The 21,090-nt window shown below is 33.3% G+C and overlaps 1 protein-coding gene across 1 annotated transcript in view; it reads left to right on the plus strand.

Moving 5' to 3' along the window:
* The first annotated feature begins 1,440 nt into the window (after positions 1–1,440).
* The window catches only part of LOC111060833 (myophilin), a 54,292-nt gene continuing 34,642 nt past the window's right edge, over positions 1,441–21,090 (plus strand). Inside the window, exon 1 of the mRNA XM_039433313.1 lies at positions 1,441–1,590. Within this exon, the coding sequence (XP_039289247.1) occupies positions 1,537–1,590 (54 nt within the window). The 5' untranslated portion in view covers positions 1,441–1,536. The remainder of the gene's footprint in view (positions 1,591–21,090) is intronic.

The raw sequence follows: 21,090 nt of genomic DNA on the forward strand, positions 1-21,090 counted from the left end.
TTGGGATGGTTCTATATCTATATACATAATGTGTTATACAGTTATTATCTTTCGTTCTATATCTATACACATAATGCGTTATACAGTTTTTATCTTTCGTTATCACCTGCACTAACAATACAAAAACCGTTCGCTCTCTCGCGCTCCTATGCGTGCGTGCATAACACAACAGTTGGTGTATCACAGAGTAATAAAAGCGAGACATAGCTTGGGAAAAGTGTATGAAATTGCAGGTCGTTCATTGAGGGTAGCAATAATTCAGGAATTTTTTGACCAATCTCAGAATATTGTATAGAGGTCCACGTTATAATGGCAGTGGAGAAGGAAAGGAGAAAAACGTTGCCGATTCTCTCTGTCTTGTCAATGCAATAGACCAAAGAACTTAAAGATGCATATCTCTTAAGGTCTTTACAATAGACGGTAGCTGATACAGGTCTATACATTGATGTAATATTAACGGTTCACTCTTGTTTAAAATAATCAATTATATTTTATTAAGAAAGAAATTATGTTTTTCAATAATTTCATAATGAATTTTCGTAATTGAAATGAAATTTCCTGTTAATTGATTTATTATTTATTCCACATTGTTAAAAGACAATTTGGCAACAGGGAATTGCGAGAAAGAGAAAGCGCTATCTGCTTTGTTGAATGATATTCAAGGATAGCATTACAGTGCTAAACAAACACTGTCATTATAACGTGGACCTCACTATAGTAGAGTATTCAATGATGTCTGCCATTGAATCAAGGTTCACGTAAAAATTTGCTGGTCATTCATCATTTGAGGACCCAAATTTATAAATGAATCAGAGTAAACCAGAAATCCAAACTGGACCTACTATTCAAGTTTCTGTTGTATGCAGACTTTTTTTTATATTTCTTTCATACACTTTTTCCCGCTAAGAAAGACCAAGGCTTGTGATAAGGTAGGTAAATTATTTACTGGATTCATCTATTTCTATTTCAAATTCAACTTTGAATTTTCAATCCAAAGATACACAAATTCCACTAAGAAAAATAACAATGGGAAAACAAATACGAAAAAAAATTGCAATTAAATGAAGGAGCTGATGATGAGAGAGGAAACCTCACAAAGTAATGGACCCCCACCTTTAGGTGGGTTCCGAACTATACCAAAGGCCCCTGGCTACTAGTATTTGAAAACCATAGCCAACAGAAACTAGGGACCTTCTCGTGATGCGCTGGAAGTGAATTTGATGCATGTGTCAAATTTTCAAATACTGGAGTCAGATTGCATCAAGCAATCCACCTTTGAAACATTCTAAATCAAACCAAAAACCGCATTTCAACAATCTGTGGTACAGCTCCTGTTAGTTATACTAACGTCCGCCGTCCGCTTCTAGCGCTAGTGTCGTGAGGTCACGTGATCCTTCCACTACCTCCCCGCCCCGCACCACTCAGTGGCGGTACCAAGAACTAGAAGTTTGTCAGTTGAGTTTAAGCGTTCGTTGTGTTAACAACTGTTTGCTCTAATAATTTTTTTGTGGTGAATTTTGTGCTCACAAACCAACTATGGCCAACAACCGAGCTGCTAAGAGTGGATTTGCCGCCGAGGCACAAAGAAAGGTAACAGAAATTTGAAATTTTCCTTCCCAAAAAATTGTCAAAATTTGTGACACTTGTCTGCTCTTCTACCTGTAGCCTCGGAGGGCTGAACTTTCGATTACTCAACTGTTGTTACAGAACCGTGAAATATGTTTAGTTTTCAACTGAAAATAGTATTATTGTGTGTTTTTCTAGTATTTAAAGTCATCAGATGTGTATTGTTACATGGTTTAAATAGTTGTCATGCAATTTGGTAACAGTTCAAAGGGTCTCTTAATTGAAAGATACGACGTTGATGTTGTCAATACCACTATATTTGTTCAAAAACAATTTAAAATACTTAAATTTCTTAATAATTGAGTAAATCTCATGTTATGTGGTAACAGTGATCATGGGATGACTTGAGTGAGAATTCACTTTTCAACTATTGTAACAAAAACCTGAAAGTTTTTGGTGAGCTTTTCAATTCAACTAAAAGTAGGAGTTTCATGCTTAGAGTGAGAGTATAATATTGTTCTGTGATAAGATGAAGTATAGATGAATTATCATGTAAGTTGTAAGTTAACTTATATGATTTCTATTCAGATTTCCAGCATTTTATTCATATTTACAGCAAATATGATAAATCAACTTCTCTGTAGAGTGTTTTTCAGTTTTGATAGATAATTTCATGTGTTTGTGTAAATTATACTGCGTATAATTTGAGATTCATAGATTTTTCAGTGTCGAGATTTAGAAGAAATCAAGGGAGTTGCATGTCAAGTTTGAAAAACTAATTTGTTGAACATAAAAGGATGATAATATTAAAGATGAGGAGAAAGAGAAGGAAGAAAGAAGGGTGAGGAGAAGGAGTGGAAGGGAAGATGGAAGGATTAGAAGGAGAAGGAGTGAGAGGGAGGAATATAAGGAGAAGGAGTGTAAGAGAGGAAGAATATCTGGAGGAGAGAAGAATGATGAGGGGTAAAGGAGGGGGTAGAAGATCCTTACAAAGCTGCCGCTTCAAAGATTGATGCAATTATTGCAATTACTTTAATGAACATTATTTTTAATTGAGTCTGAATTTAATTATCCCATACTCATTTTGATGAACAAAATGATTAGTAGTCCTGAATTTTTTGAGTAATTTTCCATAATTATTTGAATATTTTATAGCAGTGGTTTGTAAGGTCAACATAAACTCAGTTTATTCGCATAGCTTTCATTTTAAACGTTTTACGTGCTGAGACATTATACAACGGATTCATAAGTTTATGGTTATAGCATCATATCTGGTCTAATGTTTATCAAAACATTGCATGACAATATATAAGGAATAGCACAAGGTTACCTTATTTCCCTCTACCCATCATTTTGATGATGTACTTATTGTATGAATCAATCATTCAGAATTATTATAAACTTACAGAAAAGTATGAATCAATAAAGAATAAAGAATATTACTATGAACTATGAATCATGGCAGTTGGTAGGAATCTATGAACAATATTGAATTGTAACTTTGTTGTAGTCTAGACGATTTGTTTCTACGTAAATATAAAAAAAAATCACTTGCATTGATGAGAAAATAATGACTCTTTTAAGTGATATTATTTTCTCATCTCATTTTTATTACTAGCTCTCATTATTAGCTCCTCCTAAGGAGTGAACTCTTATAAAGAGATTTCACTCGTTATGAGGAGCTTCATCAGCCTCTAGTCTAGACTACCAGAGAGTTATAATAGAGTAATAACATCTTTTGTATTGTATTTTTGTTAACTATTGGAGATTTCCTAGAGCAATTGAAATATTTTCAAAGCTATTGAAAGATTATGTTTTCTGAGTCATTTCCATTTATACTGTTCATTCCAAAGCAATCTTTTTGCAAACTAATTTCTGATTAACCGATTATAGAGGCAGTAGATTACTCTTATCATGCTAGTATAGGCAAGCTGTTGTGCCAGTAAGCCAGTTCTCTTATCAGTAGGAAAGTATTTCTTCTTCTTCTTTACTTCTTCTTCTTCTTCTTCTTCTTCTTCTTCTTCCTTTTCTTCTTCCTCATCTTCTTCTTTTTTCATTTTCTTCGTCTCCTTCTTTGTTTTTCTTCCTCATCATAATTAACATCATCATCATCACCACTATCATCATAATCATCATCATGTATTTTCTTATTTTTCTTCTTTCTTCTTCTTCTTCTCCATTCTCATCATCATCGTCATCTTCATCATCATCTTGTGTTTTTCTACTTATTATTTTTTCTTTCTTCCTTCTTCTCCATCTTCTTCTTCTTCTTCATCTTCATCTTCATCGTCTTCATCTAAATCATCATCATCATCAATTTCATCATCATCATCATCATCTCATCATCATCATCATCATCATCATCATCATCATCATCTCATCATCATCATCATCTCAATCATCATCATCATCATAATATCATCATCATCATCATCATCATCATCATCATCATCATCATCATCAATCATCATCATCATCATATCATCATCATCAGCATCATCATCATCATCATCATCTATTCTTCTTATTTTTCTTCTTTCTCTTCTTCTCCATTCTCATCATTATCGTCATCTTCATCATATCATCTTGTGTTTCTAATTATTCTTTTTTCTTACTTCGTCTTCTTCTTATTGCATTCAAGCATCTTACGCTTGTATCTTCTTATTGATATTATAATCGATAACAATACAAACTACAAGTGAATACAAGCTATAAAATAATACAGATCATAGTGTACCTGGGATAATTAGGATCTAATTAGGTATCAATTTAGGATCTCTGGTTAAAAAATGTAGAATCCAGTGAACTTGAAATCGAGAGGAACTGAGACTCTGCCGTCGCGACAGTTGTCTTGTAGGCGTCACATGCTCACAGACTGCCGCATTCCTTGCCTGAGTCAATCCGACTTTCACTTTTATTGTCACGTCCTTACAAAGAATTGCGCATGCGCGCAGATGGTTACAGTATCACTACATAACTGCTCAATTTGCTATTTATTGACAAAATGATTATGTCAATATATTCGGCAGAAAAAATCGTATGACTTATGGCAGTATTTGATCAACATTGGTTTTGCTTTCCTTGTCTATCATTCGACAAAGCAGATAGCGCTATCCTTTTCTAGCTCTATAAAGTTGCTATAGATAGTTTTTTAACAGTGCAGAAATATCCTATTATATTAAGCGAGCAATTTCCTTATATTTGTGTATTTATATCTGGTTATTTAATATGTTCAACGGATCTCGAAAACGGTTCTAACGATTTTCACGAAATTTGGAACATATTAGGTTAATGATATAAGAAATCGATTGCACTAGGTCTCATCCTGGAAAACTCGCTGAACCGACATTAAAAGGATAATTCATCATTGGCTGAAACTGCTGTGGATAGTAGAAAAGTGAGTGAGCGAGTGAGTATGTGAAAAATCAAAATATCGCATCCCCGAAATTCATAAGATGACAAATAGCCAGCTGTGGAATATAAACACGATCATTTTAGAGAATTGTGTTCTGCTTATCAACAAATAAAAATAACGAGCGAAGCTCGGTTCCCCGATATTAATTGATTAACAAAATATTAAAGCTAAATTACGAAAATTTATTATTCAATTATTGTAAAATATATTTTCTTGACGAATAAAATACTATTGATTATTTTTAACAAGAATGAACAGATATATTATATCAGAATACCGGTCACTGTATGCACATAATACATTTGTAATAGCTGATTATAGGCATACAATAATTTCAAGAGATATTTCCAACATAACTTGAATCTATATTGAAATCAAAGATAAGTTTTCAATAATTTTTAGATAAGTGAGAAGTGAGCACTTGAAACTATCTGTAAGTTTGAATTGGTGTGTGATGCGTGATGACCCCCTATATTGAAATGAAATATAACTGAAATCAAGTAAAATTATTACAGGTGGTGAGATAATCACAACGTTTTACATCAATATTGACATCACTGTAAATAATGTACGTGGAGAATGAGAAATCAGTTACATAAGAATCGATATCGAGTAGAGAAATGAGGGAAATATTGTTCAAAGGGGAATTGTTTTACTACTAAATAAAACACTATTATTTTGAATTTTGAGAGTTGTCTTATAGCTAAGATTAGATTAATAAGTAACGTGATAATTAATGAAGCTTTTTTCATCTCTACTGTACAAAACTTAGAATCAAATTCCCCAATCCAAATCGTAGAATCTAACATTTAGAACCAAATCGTAAACCCTAACTAAAACCAGAGAAAACATATACTAATGTTTTATGGCATCATTATGTTTGTTTTTCTGGTCCTGCAAAATTATTTTGTTAATATGTGAATATTTCCTATTTTAGTGGTAATAATGTGAAATATCTATTCTATGTTTGATTTTGAAGCATCTAAATTTAAAAATCTACTTTGTGAAAATAATTAAGTACTGAAAATTCTTAGATGTGAACAACTACAAGACTTGACCTATTTCGGACTATGTGAAACCTTATCTAAATTTGGGAGAGGAATAGCACAAGGTTACCTTATTTTTTCTCTCCCTATCATTTTGATGATGTACTTATTGTATGAATCAATAAAGAATAAGCATTCCTGACTAGCAATTGGGAGGTACCGGGTTCGATTCCCGGGCAGGCAACTAATTTTTGGATAGTTCTCATCGAATTTCCATCTAGCTGTTAACCCTGTTGTCAATGTCTGCAGTAGCAGAAGTCTTCGGGGTGATTTACAGCATTTATTTAGGATTTTCGTTGAATAATAATTATTAAAGAATAAATCAATCAATCACAGTGTTAAAACCATACCTGTTTGAAAAATTGAGTTTGGTCAAAGAGAATATAATACTGTACTTAATAATTGTACCTACATTATTTTTCTATGGTTTGATTCAACATTGAATATACAGGACAGTCGTATTGGCATTGATGAATTCTCACAATAAATTAATGATTCATCACTCTTGTGATGATGCAATCAATCCTAAATAGACAACCGATTCATGTTTTTTATTCAATAAGTGCCTTGTCATCACTTTACAGTTCTTCAATTGACTAATCTTCACTTCCTATTGAACTCAAGTTGATAAATCAAATAATTATTCAACTCAAAACTGCATGACTCTCTCCCACCTATGGATAGAATAATGCATTATTCACTAATACATAAATGAAATAATTATAATTAAACGAAAATCCAAATTAATTGCTGTAAATCACCCCGAAGACTTCTGCTACTGCAAATATTGATAACAGGGAATGATCATATAATATCCAAATTAACCTATTTTTTGAACATTTCATTAACAAAATTTGGGAATGGGATAGTTTTGGGCCAAGCCTGTTGTTCCTTCCCAATCATATTTATATGATTTGTGATTGTATCCACAAATGAATAATGAATAATGAACGGTGCTAAATTCAATGTACGAAATGGAATGTAGGCATGTAAATGTATATTATTTGAATGTAAATTTACCTACATTATATGGCTTATCATTATTCCAAAACATTATATTACTGTATAAAGTTTTTTGTTTCGATGATAAGATATTGATTTTTATGTTATTCTACTATTTTTTTGGATTAATAAAATCTTTAACATTCTATTTCAAATTCATGTATTCAATTTTCTATCATTAAATACATTTTGTGAGAACTCAACTGGAATATGAGTTGGGGGTGAACCTTCTTGTTGACAATAATTATCCTTTCGAAATCTAGTTTTTGATAAGGTAATCTCAAGCTAAGGATAACGGTTAACATAATTCATAGATTAGAAATGAAAAATTCTCGTTTAACCCGGTTAGAAAGTCAAAATAAATAATAAATAAATAATAATGTTTATTTCCCAAAAACTAAAACTACAACATCGATTACAAAAATATTAGATAAATTACAATATTACATACAATAGTTAGTTACAAAAGATTCTTATAATGTGTTCTCTACTTGTTCAGTTTTCTGTGTGGAAATTGACCTACTCCACTATGGCGTACCATGTTCTAGAGTAGGTTTTGTTAGTTTTTTTTGTGTGTATTATCAATTAGTTAGTGTTTAGTAAGTCATTAGGTGGTTAGTTGTTATTTGAAATAATGTTTTCTATGTTCTGTCTTCCTTTGCTCATCATAATATGTTATCTATTCACTCAATGAGGTGTCTTATAAGGCCTATATGACTGATTAACCTGAAAAATTTTACAAAATACTAAAATATTTTAATAGATTTAGGCACGGTTTCACAAGAGCTTGTTAAATTAATAATAATGATTGTATGACATGAGATCCAATCAGATAAAGCTTGTCTGATTTGTACTCGTGGTATTCAATCACAATTGAAATTTAATAGGCTTTTGTGCAACCCGGATCTGACAATGTTTCACAGCTAGGAAAGGATAGTGCTATCTGCTTTGTGGAAAGATAGACAAGAATAGCAACACCAATATTAATCAAATACTGCCATTATAACGTGAACCTCACTATATGCTATAGTGAGGTCCACGTTATAATGACAGTATTTGATTAACTTTGATACTACTATCCTTGTCTATAATTCGACAAAGCAGGTAGTACTATCATTTTATAGCTCCGTAACGATGCCAAATCTGTTATTGACAGTGTAGAAATGTAATTAATTAAGGCAGAGAAGAGGTAACACTGTTCTTTTATCTCTATCCACTGCCATTATAACGTGGATATCACTACAGGATCAATCAATCATTAATGCACAATTTAAAAGCTCATCAATAATATCCAAAAATACAATGAATTTTAATTCAATAAGTGGCATGAATTCTCTCTCAATTTCATCAGTCGATGATTCACTAATATTAAACTGTATTACAATTAAAATATAATGACAAGTTGTTGAAATTCTCAGGTTTAGCACTCAACCAATTTAAATTCTACATTCTTTCTGTAATTCACCTTGAACCAGTAAATTGTTTACATTTGCCACCGTAAATTTACATTTGTATAAAAAGCCAGTGGGCATACAATGGCTGAGCAAATAAGTGGGACGATTCTAAAGTCACATTCACTACAATTTGTCAGCTCTAGTTAAACGGGAAGCATTGATGATATTCATTAGGGATACTGAACGAATAAATGAGACGATTCAACAGTCACATCCACATGAAACTGTCAGCTGTGTTGAAATGAGGAACATTGATATTACAGTTCGAGGAATGCTGCCAATTTCATGAGAATCTCACTATAGAATAGTTTGCCGCTTTAGTCTATTTGTTCAGAGATTTGTTTTAGGATTGCATCAATAATAATAATTATGCATAGCCTCTAAATAGCTAACGTGAGTGAGTGCCATTTCGCTTTTATATATTTATATAGATAGAAGATAGATTGGCGTATGAAGGAGGCTCCTTTTTCCTTTTATATTATCCTTGAAATGCAAAATTTTCAAAAACCTTGTATATACGTCGACGCGCAATTTAAAAAGGAACATACCTGTCAAATTTCATGAAAATCTATTACCGCGTTTCACCGTAAATGCGCAACATATAAACATTTAAACATGAGAAATGCCAAACCGTCGACTTGAATCTTGGACCTCACTTCGCTCGATCAATTATAGGTCAATTATAGATAAGCGTATTATTTCATGACATTCGAAGTATTCATGGAACAGAAACAAGTGGATTATCGTTAATATAGTGGAACCTCGATATAGTACACCCAATTATGGTACATTTTTCTGCAGTTCCTTGGATCGTCCTTATAAGCTTTCAACCTTTATACCTCTCAATCTTTCAACCTACATACCGATCTTTCAAACTACATATAGTACACACCGATTTAGTACAGATCTCGTAATATTACATTTTATGATCTGCCCTTGAGATGTACCATATAAAGGTTCCACTGTATCAATACTTGTAATAAGCCTATTATACCTATATTACCTATTACCTATATACATTGGATAAATTCATTGATGATTTTCTATATGATACATAATACCTATAATACCTATTACCTATATACATTGGATAAATTCATTGATGATTTTCTATATGATACATAATACTATAACCTAGTATATACTGATGTGTTTCCTATCAGATGATCATTGGTATCTTATAGGGGAACAATGTCAAAATTTAACACGTGAAGTATAGGGCAAAGTAGATTAAAGAGGTAGATCTGTAATGGGAGAGAAACAACAGCCAATGGCAGTTTACTTGGAGAGAATTCAACCAATCGCAAACTAACCAATCAGAGTGTAGCAGTTCTGTTGTAATGGCGTCAACCAATGGGAGTTGAGTTAGAGAAAGTCAAGCTAACCAATCAGCTTCAATCAGCAACCAAGCTTCAAACTTTCGTGATGTATACATACAATATAAAGCATTCAGGAAGAAAATATTTGATAGAAGAAGCTTGAGGATCTTTGACGTGATCTTATGCATCATGAATCAAGAAATATATCTATCTATCTACATAAATAAAAATGATAATATAAATAATATAAATGACTTGATAATGGCATTGTATAGGCGAAACATGTCGCAGTTGAATAATTTTAAAAAGGGAACTTAAATTTATATTTTTATTCATATTCAAAAGTAGCCCCCCAAAAAATAAATCTATCCATTTATCAAACGCATACACATATCAAAATACAGCAACACAGTCGAACTTGAAATTTTTACATTTGAATAGAGAATAGAATTCCATTGTTTTATAGCTTAGCCATGATGCACATTTATTACTCATTAAATTGTCTAGCTGGTAAATCTATTGTCAAAATTATAGTTGCAACATTGTATTCCTATCAGCTCTTGCTGTAAGTGTAAGCTATCTGAATAATTCAAGATTTGAAATCATGATGAAGAAGATGGAGGAGAAGAAGAATAAGAAGAAGAAGAAGAAGAAGAGGAGGAGGAGGAGGAGGAAGAAGAAGAAAAGGAAGAAGAAGAAGAAGAAGAAGAGAAGAAGAAGAAGAAGAAGAAGAAGAAGAAGAAGAAGAAGAAGAACAACAACAACAACAACAACAAGAACAAGAAGAAGATGTTGATGATGATGATGTAGAAGAAGATGATGATGTAGAAGAAGATGATGATGTAGAAGAAGATGATGATGTAGAAGAAGAAGAAGAAGAAGAAGAAGAAGATGATGATGTAGAAGAAGAAGAAGAAGAAGAAGAAGAAGAAGAAGAAAAACAGATGAAGACAATCGGATGACCTTGACTGTTGATTAGAGCTGTCATAGTAGGTAGGATACTGAACAGCATTTGTATAGTTGACAAAATATTGATAAAATTCTTGTTTCTTTTATCAACACTCTGAGGTAATCACTAATTATAGTTCATTGTTCGCATACCAGCTGAAACTCTACATCAGTTCCACGGTTGTCTATTGTAGTTTAAACCAAACTGTGTCTTGTATTACATTTCTGTTTATTTTCGTTTATGGGTTTTCACGGATGGATCTCAGATTTATTCATCGCCAAAAAATTCAGTGAAATCAGTATTAGCAATGATTCTAGAGTAAATCACTTGCATGAATTAAATATTCATCGAATTCAATGAAATAAAAGAGCATCAATTTGATAAAATGCGGTTCCAATCTACTCTCACATACTGGACGTGTACTCTGGATCGTTATATATAGTAATTTTGATTTGATTTTTATTAGTACTTATAGTGTGTAGGCAGATTTATTTATAAGTGTCAGTTTAGTTTTCGAAACTTCGGTTCTGTGCAGACATTTCGGCTTCAGAAATTACGCTTACCGCATAATTGTTTGATCTCAAACCATATGAAATAAATAATGATTTAAAATACCCCTGTGAATATTTCATAATATGATATGTATTAGATTTAAGGCTGGAGTTAGACCAAACGAACGAATGCTTGTTCAGAACTAAGATTAATAAAAATCTGGATTAACCCAGTTTAAAAGCTCTAAAGCCGTGAGAACTAACACTGGATTCATAGACGTTTGGAGACATCATTTTTATCATGCTTCTCATATATGTTTGGTATGTTTCTGTGTGTTTTATGCTCCAGAATTTGTGCTCTGCCTCTAAGCTTGTTTGGTGTAACCCAAGCCTCAGAAATTGAGAAAAAGAATAGAGATACAACTGTAGTACAAAATTAAGTAGAGATGATAATGTAGAAGTGGTGGTAGTAGTAGAAAAAGAAGAAGAAGAAGAAGAAGAAGAAGAAGTTGTGAGAGAGGGAGAAAAATATGGATGAGTAGAAGAGAAGGAGAAGATCTAAGAGGGGGTGAAGACGAAGAAGAAGCAGATGAAGAAGGAGAAGAAGAAGATGAAGAACGAGAAGAAGTTGTAAGGAAGAGAGAAGAAGAAGAAGAAGATAATGATGATGATGATGATGATGATGAAGAAGAAGAAGAATAAGAAGAAGAAGTTGAGAGAGCGGGAGATAAAGATGGAGTAGTAGTAGAAGAAAAAGGAGAAGAAAAAGGAAAAGATTTAAGAGGGGGTGAAGACGAATGAGAAGCAGATGAAGAAGGAGAAAAACAAGAAGAAGAAGAGAATGAGGAAAAAGAAGGGAAAGACGAAGAAGAAGAAGAAGGATTAGGAGAGAAGTAAGAAGAAGACAAAGAAAGTCAGTCGAAGCCAGTATGAGCACAGTTCGACAAAGCACAAGAAATGGTATCGGAAACCTGTAGATTGAACAGATAAATTGCCCCAGGGTTTAAAAGCTTTTCAAGCGTGTTTTCTCTTTGCTATTTGGTGGTGCTTTATCGACAAATTGAAAAAGAAATAGAGTGAGAAATGAAGGAGAAATGTGAGGGGAACTAAGAGAGATGACCAGCGAGAAACCAGGTGAAACAAAGACAGAGTTATGGTGAGGAAGGGTAGAAACAGAGCGTGTTGTAGAAAAAATCATTGAAAATTGAAGTGCAGCTCTGATAACATTGCGTGCATCACAGAACATGTCTGATGTCTGTCTATGCTTTCTATGTCGATATCACTGAGCTACGATTTTTTCTCAATTCTTTCTTTTTTCAACCTATTTCTCTCCAACTTGCTTTCCTTCTTTGGATTCGATTTCATTCATGCAGGCGTTCAGAGATCACAATAAGTTAAAGAGGTATAACTATGCCATATTAATCAATATAATATATACTGTAATAGTAATAATTATTAAAAAGTTAATTAATTACCATTACCACAGACAACAGAAACAATATGATGAACTTTGTACATTACTCAGTTCCACAGTGAGGTCCACGTTATAATGGCAGTGTTTGATTAGCAATGGTATTGCTATCCTTGTCTATCATTCAACAAAGCGGATAGCGCTATCTCTTTTTCGCTGTGCTCTGTTGCTAGATCGTCTTTTAACAATGTAGAATTGATAATAATTAATTAACAAAATATTTTATCTGAATTATGTAAATTCATTATGAAATTATTGAAAAATGTGATTTATTGCTTAATAAAATATAATTGATTATTTTAAACGAGGATGAACAGTTAATATTACATCAATAAACCTGTATCAGCTATCGTCTAAAGAGGGCATTGACAAGGCAGAGGTTTGTTAACGTTTTCTCTGTTTTTTCTTCACTGCCATTATAACTTGGACCTCACTATATGTCCTACAGCATGCGAATGGAGGTTGAAAAAGAAGCAGAAGATGATAGGGAGGTCACTGAGGATAAGGAGGATATGGAAGAAAGGGAGAAGAAAGGGAAATGGAGGATAGAAGAGGAAAAAGAGGAGACGAAGAGGAATTAGTAGTTTGGTGAAACGGAGAACGGAAATAATATAACTTCTTTCACAAATTTAAATAAAAATTCAGTAATATCATAGAAAAAAAGAAACTAATAAAGTATTAACCTCAACCTCTCCGGTAAGACTTTCATTTCATGAGGTCGACGCTATAATGGCAGTAGAGGAAGATAGATGAACAACGTTGCTGATCCTCTGACTGTCAATGCCTTCTATAGACGGTAGGTGATACAGGTTTATTAATGTAATATTAACTGTTCATTCTTGTTTAAAATAATCAAATTATATTCTATTAAGCAAGAAATTATATTTTTCAATAATTTCATAATGAATTTACATAATTAAGATGGAATATTTTTCAATTAATTAATAATACTACATTGTTAAAATACGATCTGGCAACAGAGCAAAGCGAGAAAGATATAGAGCTATCCGCTTTGTTGAATGATAGACAAGGATAGCAATACCATTGCTAATCAAACACTACCATTACAACGTCGACCTCACTATTCAATAGTCAATTTTCAAAAGAGAATTTGTCAAGTCAGTTTATAAATTAGATCAGTTGATATCACATTAGATATGCCGGCAGATAATATTATATTAGATATAACAGCAATCCTCTATAGAAGGCAGAGAATTGGCAACGCCGTACTCCTATCTTTCTTGTCTGACATTATAACGTGGACCTCACTATAATAGAGTATAATATTCTCTTTGGTAATAGTTTCATACTCAGGGAAGATTCAACCAGTGAATTTTGAACTAAGTTAATATTACATCAGATATACCGGTAAAAGCTATCCTTTATAGAAGGCAGAGAGAATCGGCAACGCTGTACTCCATCTTTCTTCTCTGCCATTATAACGTGGACTTCCACTATAATAGAATATACTATTCTCTTTGGTGATATTTTCATATCAAGGAAAGATTCAGTATAATTCTCTTTCGTAATACAGTACTTTCAAATTCAGGGAAGAATCAACCAGTGAATTTTTAACTAGGAGTCTGCAAAGTCAGCTCAGTTTCATAAAGAGTTCTTCTCTAGTGGAGGAGTTGTTGAACATTTTCTTGTGTGGGTGTTAGATTCTTGCTAGAACTTCAAAAGTCTCTTATAACAACCACTCCTTTATTCCTTCCAGTATCCTGGCTCTTTCTTCTTCTTCTTCTTCTTCTTCTTTTCCTTCTTCTAATACTACTTCTTCTTCCTCCTCTTCTTCTTTGGCCCTGCTCCTCGTCACCACTTTTCTTATCCTTTTCAAGAGAAACCCACCGTCTGTCTTCTTCATCAACTCATTTCTCTTGCACTTTTTCTTTCTCCTACACCACAATCCACTACGCTCTCATCTTCTCTTTCTATTTTTCGTCTCCTGTTGTCCATCATGAGTGTGTGTGTGTGTGTGTGTGGTGTGTGTGTGTGTGTGTGTGTGTGTGTGTGTGTGTGTGTATGTGTGTGTGCCTTATTTGTTTTTGTGATTATGAGTGGCTGGAGACTGACGTAAGTCTGACCTTGGACATCTAGCATGCTTTTTTCTCCATCCAATCTGACTGTTCCCCAGTCACAATGGTCAAAGACGTCTGGAGAACGTTTCAAGTATTATCCACTCAGTTTCTTTGGAGACATTCCTCGTTCCTTCCATTCTTCCTCCATTCCTTCCTTTCTTCCTTCCTTTGTTCCTTCCTTTCTTCCTTCCTTCGTTCCTTCCTTTCTTCCTTCCTTCCTTCCTTTCTTCCTTCCTTCCTCCTTCCTTCCTTCCTTCTTCCTTTCTTCCTTCCTTTCTTCCTTTCTTCCTTCCTTACTTCCTTTCCTCCTTTCTAACTTCCTTTCTTCCTCTCTTTCTGTCTTCCTTCTTTCCTTCTTCACATATCCTTTTTCTGAATTTGTCAACAAAATGTTGTTCACAAATAATTCTTTTCAAAAATGTAGTTGTCAATTTTTCCTGTAAAAAAGTCCAATGTTGCTGTGCCTTTTAAGAAATTGGCAACAAATTTCCCAAATTTGTTGAAACCTTAGTTGTCAACCCTGGTGTAAAATGTTGAAATCTCTGATGTAAAGGTGACTGAAACGTTGAAATACAGGGTGAAATGAATGTCATCTACATTTTCTATGAAACAGACTCCAGTTCTGATAAACTCATAGTATATTCATTGACTCCATTGTGATAATATCAAATGATCAAACTCACATGATTTGTGTTTGTTAATTTATAACTAGGAACATTTTATAATAATCTCATTACTTGAAATGATCTTCCATGATCTGTATAATTTTGTTTAAGAAAACTTTGATGCGAGTTATTACAATTACATCCATAGTTTCCAGTTCTGCTAGTTATTGATAAAAGAACACAATTCTCTAAAATGATCGTGTTTATATTTCACAGCTGGCTACAAGTCATCTTATGAATTTCGGGGATGCGATATTTTTGTTTCACATACTCACTCGCTCACACACTTTTTTACTGTCAACAGCTGTTCAGCCAAGGATGAATTATCCTTTTAATGTCCTTCAGCGAGTTTTCTCAGGGATGAGACCTAGTGCAATCGAATCTTTATATCATAAACCTACTATGTTACAAATTTCGTGAAAATCGTTAGAGCCGTTTTCGAGATCCGTTAAACATAAATAACCAGATATAAAAATATCCAGATATAAAAAAACCAGATATAAAAATAACCATATATATATATATATATATATATAAATACAGAAATTGCTCGCTTAATATAATAGGATACTTATTAAACGAAAATCACAATTTCAGGGAATGTTATTTACATGCTCTATGAAACATACTTCGGTTCTGATCATCGATCTATATATACTAACTTAGTATATATAGACTATGATGATAGATTAACTTATAAACCTACTAAGTTAGTATATATAGATCGTTGGTTCTGATAAACTCATGGTTATTATCCAGTAACTTCTTAGTTTCCAGTTCTGATAGGTTACAGTATTCAAAAAGGATGTCCCACGAAAAGTGTTACAGCCGAAATCCATACATTCTACATTGAATTTGCTACCAAAAATCTCTAGTAAAATGTTCTTGTATCGATCTTAATTGATACTTAAAGATATCCCACTGGCAGCGCTAAAAGCGCCGTGGTTATGATCGTTTTCAAGATCTACAGATCTTTCTATATTTTTGAAAAACGTCAATAACTAGAAATCTATCAGTAAAAATTCCAATGATAGGGTCAGGAATAAGAAGGAATTTCCAATAAGATTCGTATAATATGTTCCATTGTTTGACGTTTTTAAACTTTTTATGTGCGTTCAAACTGTTTGTAATTGTGGTTCAAACTTGACGAATATACTTTCCTCAACTTTGAATGTTCTTAAATAGTTGGAAAACATCAAACAAAGGAACAAATTATATGAATTTTATTGTAAATTTCTTCCTCTTTCCAACCATATCCTTAGAATTCGTTTTCGACTGATAGTTTTCTAGATATAGAGGTTTTTCAATAATCTAGAAAAATCAATAGATCTCAAAAACTAAGCTGGATATGAGGAAATTCACAGGATATTTGTTGTTGCAAATTTTATGTAAAATCTATGGTATCGGCTGTTACACCTTTCGTGGAACATTCTGTATACTCAGTATACTCAGTGACTAGTTCAGTTTCCGCTATTGACTCCACCATCTCTGATAAATAGAAATGTCATGCTTGACTCGCCAAATGACTCTGTAGAAAGACTCGATTCGTTTAGGCAAAATAAATGATCGAGCAAAAAGACTCTATTCGTTTCGTCGCTGCTTTTTGTACGCTGACAGTGACTCAGCGTCTACATTCGTTGCATAGGCTTATGGTGCTTCTTGACCTTAGCTAAAAGGTCAGATTAGCTCAAGCGTTTAGCTTGTCAATGGGAAGAGACCTTCAAATAGTTTTTGTTCATATAAACACTGCTAGGTATACTGAAGTACTTTTGATTCTATTATTTTACTAGCCGTCAGGCTCGCTTCGCTCGCCATATCCGTCTAGCCAGGGGGCTCCGTCCCCTGGACCCCCGACTGGATCGTCCAAGAATGAGATCAGCAGGCTCGCTTCGCTCGCCTGCATTTTTCATTTGGGCATTTTTATCATATATTAGGACAATCCAGTCGGGGGTCCAGACTAAACGGCTGGCTAAAAGGATATGGCGAGCGAAGCGAGCCTGACTGCTAGTAATATAATATTCCCAGGATTGAAGTAGCAGTGCCCAATCAATTTTTCCGCGATAAATGCATTTCAATCTTCAACTTGGTGCCAACCTAACAAAGTCAACTCAACTTAATGCCAACCTGACAAAATTATTAATTTAGTTGCCAGTTAACAACTGTTTCGAAGAGGTACTCTATCTAGATTATAGTTCTATAGTAGTCTAACATATGATATGGAAATTTCAATTATAATTAAGAGATTGGGAGAAGAAGAATATACATGCTAAAAGACGAACTTTAAACCCTTAAAAACAACCCTTAGATTTGAAATATTGCCAAAAGATTTCTTAGTGCGCCTCTAAAGGGCCAACTGAACATACCTACCAAATTTGAACGTTTTTGGTCCGGTAGAGTTTTAGTTATGCGAGTGAGTGAGTGAGTGAGTGAGTGAGTCAGTCAGTCAGTCAGTCAGTCAGTCAGTCAGTGAGTGCCATTTCGCTTTTATATATATAGATACGTTTTGGACTTCTCAGGTTATCGAGGATAATTCCAACAGTGAATAATCGAATATTGGGAAGAGTCTTTGGAGAAAAGATAGCTTAAGAATATATCTCATGGTAATTGGTCGACAATTTGTAATATAACCCACATTTCCTGTAACTTGACAATTTGTAATTCTAAACTCTGTCAATAGATGACAGCATCAGCTGGGTGGAGATTTCAAATAGCAGTGTTGTCGATTCACTTTATGAATTTATTGAAATTTAAAAAAAACTGAGAAATTAATGTTCTTTACAAGTTACTGATCATAGGCTTCCAAGTTTTCAGTTTGTCAACTTTTTAATTAAACCCTTGCGGAGCACGGGTTACGTGCTAGTCATCAGTAATAGATAAAATCACAGAGTAATTATAATTATTATCAGATGTTTTTCCAGGATGAATAATAATTATCCTTTTAATGTCCTTCAGCGAGTTTTCTCAGGGATGAGACCTAGTGCAATCGAATCTTTAGTTTGTATAATTCATTGAATAATTAGCATTACCGTCATTTAATGTAAATTAGTGTATAAGCCAGTAAATATTGTAAAATACATTAAAAAAGAAATCTAATCTAGAAATAGAAAGAAAAATAAAAATCTCAGTACCCTTTATGAATTTAATCACAACATGTTTCGGACATTGATGCCATTTTCATTTCTATAAAAAGTAGCCCTATACAGAAAAGAGATAAATCTAATCTAATCTAGGGTTGTGTGGCAGAGAGGACCAGGAGTCCTAACTCAGCCCTAATAAAGACATATAATCAATCAATCACTCCCTCTCTCTCTCTATCCACGAAATTTGAAATTCTTAACTATAATTTGAAATTCCAACTATAATTTCTATTGAATGCATGTTCTATTACATTTGAATCAAGTGTATTCAAAATTAGCAATTATAATTTCTAACTATAATTCAAAATTCTTAGATTATAATCGAAATTCAGTCAGTAGACGGCATCGTACGCTGGGTAAAATCATAGAGAAACGAAATCTATAGATTTCGATTTAGTTCATCTCTGGTAACATACTTCCAACTCCTCTCTCTCTCACTCTTGTTTGGTCGACAATTTGTAATGTAACTCACATGCAACTTTACAGTTTGTCATTCTAAGCTCTGCCAATAGATAGCACCATCAGCTGGGTGGAGATTCAAATAGCAGTGTTGTCGATTCACTTTCTGAATTTATTGAAATTTAAAAAAAACTGAGAAATTAATGTTCTTTACAAGTTTGATCATAGGCTTCCAAGTTTTCAGTTTGTCAATTTTTTAATTAAACCCTTGCGGAGCACGGGTTACGTGCTAGTCATCAGTAATAGATAAAATCACAGAGTTATATATATAATTATTAATCAATTACCAATTGATAATTTATATGGTATCTAATTATAAAAAAGAAATTATTCTTTTCTTTGGCATTTCGATTCAATGCCTGAAACACGATATTTTATTAGCAAATCTACATTGTAACAATGCCAGCAATAGCTCCAAGATTATTGTTGTTGTAACAAAAGTAGGCTAATAACTGGAGAGAATAAAAAAATGCCATCAATGATGTAACAACGTGGATTCGCCTTGGATAATACAGTAGAAAAGGATGGAATTCGCATTGGAGAATACGGTAGACAAAGATGGAATACGCCTTGGAGAATACGGTAGACAAGGATGGAATTCGCCTTCGATAATTCAGTAGACAAGGATGAAACAATCGGACAGTAGTCGTGAAAAAATGATTGAAATCGATATCTTTTGTGGACTGGGCCTTGGTTTCAGTGGATGGTATTTGATATTTTATATGCTCCCAAGATTTGTTTCAACATACATTGGTTATAATGTTGATTGTGGTATTGATACCTAGAGATTTCGAATTACTTCACCAACTTCAAGATATTGGAGATTTTCATTTGTTATTAAACTTACCGTATTTATTGTTAGTACTATAATATGTATCAAATGTATCCTTATAATAATTAATACTGTAGTACAGGGGTCTCCAACCTTTTTTATCCAAGGGCCACATTGTTAATTCTTGGGAGGCTTAGAGGGCCAATAACAAGGATGTACTTGGAATTTGACTTATGGGGACACACACGACGGGGGATTTGGGGAGTGTAAAATTATTATATTTCCATTAAAATAATATGAGGAGTTTTAAGTAGGCTAGGTTTAATTAAAACACAGGAAGAAATAAACCAATTCATTTGATTTCAATACAAAGTCCAATTTATTGAGTTTAAAAAGGTCATAAGAAAACTTGACAATGCATGAATTTAGCAAGTTAAACAAAATTATAATAACTTATTTATAGTAATAAGACAACTTGACAATACACGAATTCACAGAAAGCTACCAAGCTATAAGAGAATACTTATTTTTAGTGAGAAGATTGCATTTCCTTTCCACTTGAAATGTCCGCTCATTTAGGATCAAACTTTGTGGTTCCGATCATTAAAATGGTTTTCAAATGTTCATCTGACAAGGAAGATATGTATTTGGATTCAACAAACTTCATTTTTGAAAATGTCTGCTCACACTTGTATGTAGATTCAAAAAGAGAAGACATAGCTTGAGCATGGTTTTTTTATGCTTTTAGAGTCTTTTTCTGGGAGAGACATGTACAGTCCGTGCAGACCATTTGCTGATATCTAGCAATGGTTGATCGCTGCTTGTTTACAGCTAATTTTACACTTGTTAAGAAATGGAGTGACTAGTAAGAGAAGAGTACTGAACTCACAGTTGTTGTCAAAAATGTGTATAAATATATATTTTAAGAATATATATTTTATATGTAGCAATAACTCTCGGCGGGCCGGACAAAATCTATCCGCGGGCCGGATGTGGCCCGCGGGCCGTAGGTTGGAGAGCCCTGCTGTAGTACATCCATAAATCGTCTATATCACTATATTTTATAAAGTAGGGAATGAGAACTAACATGTACAGGATAGGTATTACTAATTGTAGGAAAAGAAGAAGAAAGAGAAGAAGAAAAAGAAGAAGAAGTAAGTGAAGTTATGACGCATTATCACTTGTAAACTACTGAACTGATAAACTTGAAAATAATGTAAATGCAATTACGTCATCTGACGATGGTTAAATTTATTTGAATCTCTT

This window comes from Nilaparvata lugens, chromosome 7 (assembly GCF_014356525.2).
Source record: "Nilaparvata lugens isolate BPH chromosome 7, ASM1435652v1, whole genome shotgun sequence".
NCBI lineage: Eukaryota > Metazoa > Arthropoda > Insecta > Hemiptera > Delphacidae > Nilaparvata > Nilaparvata lugens.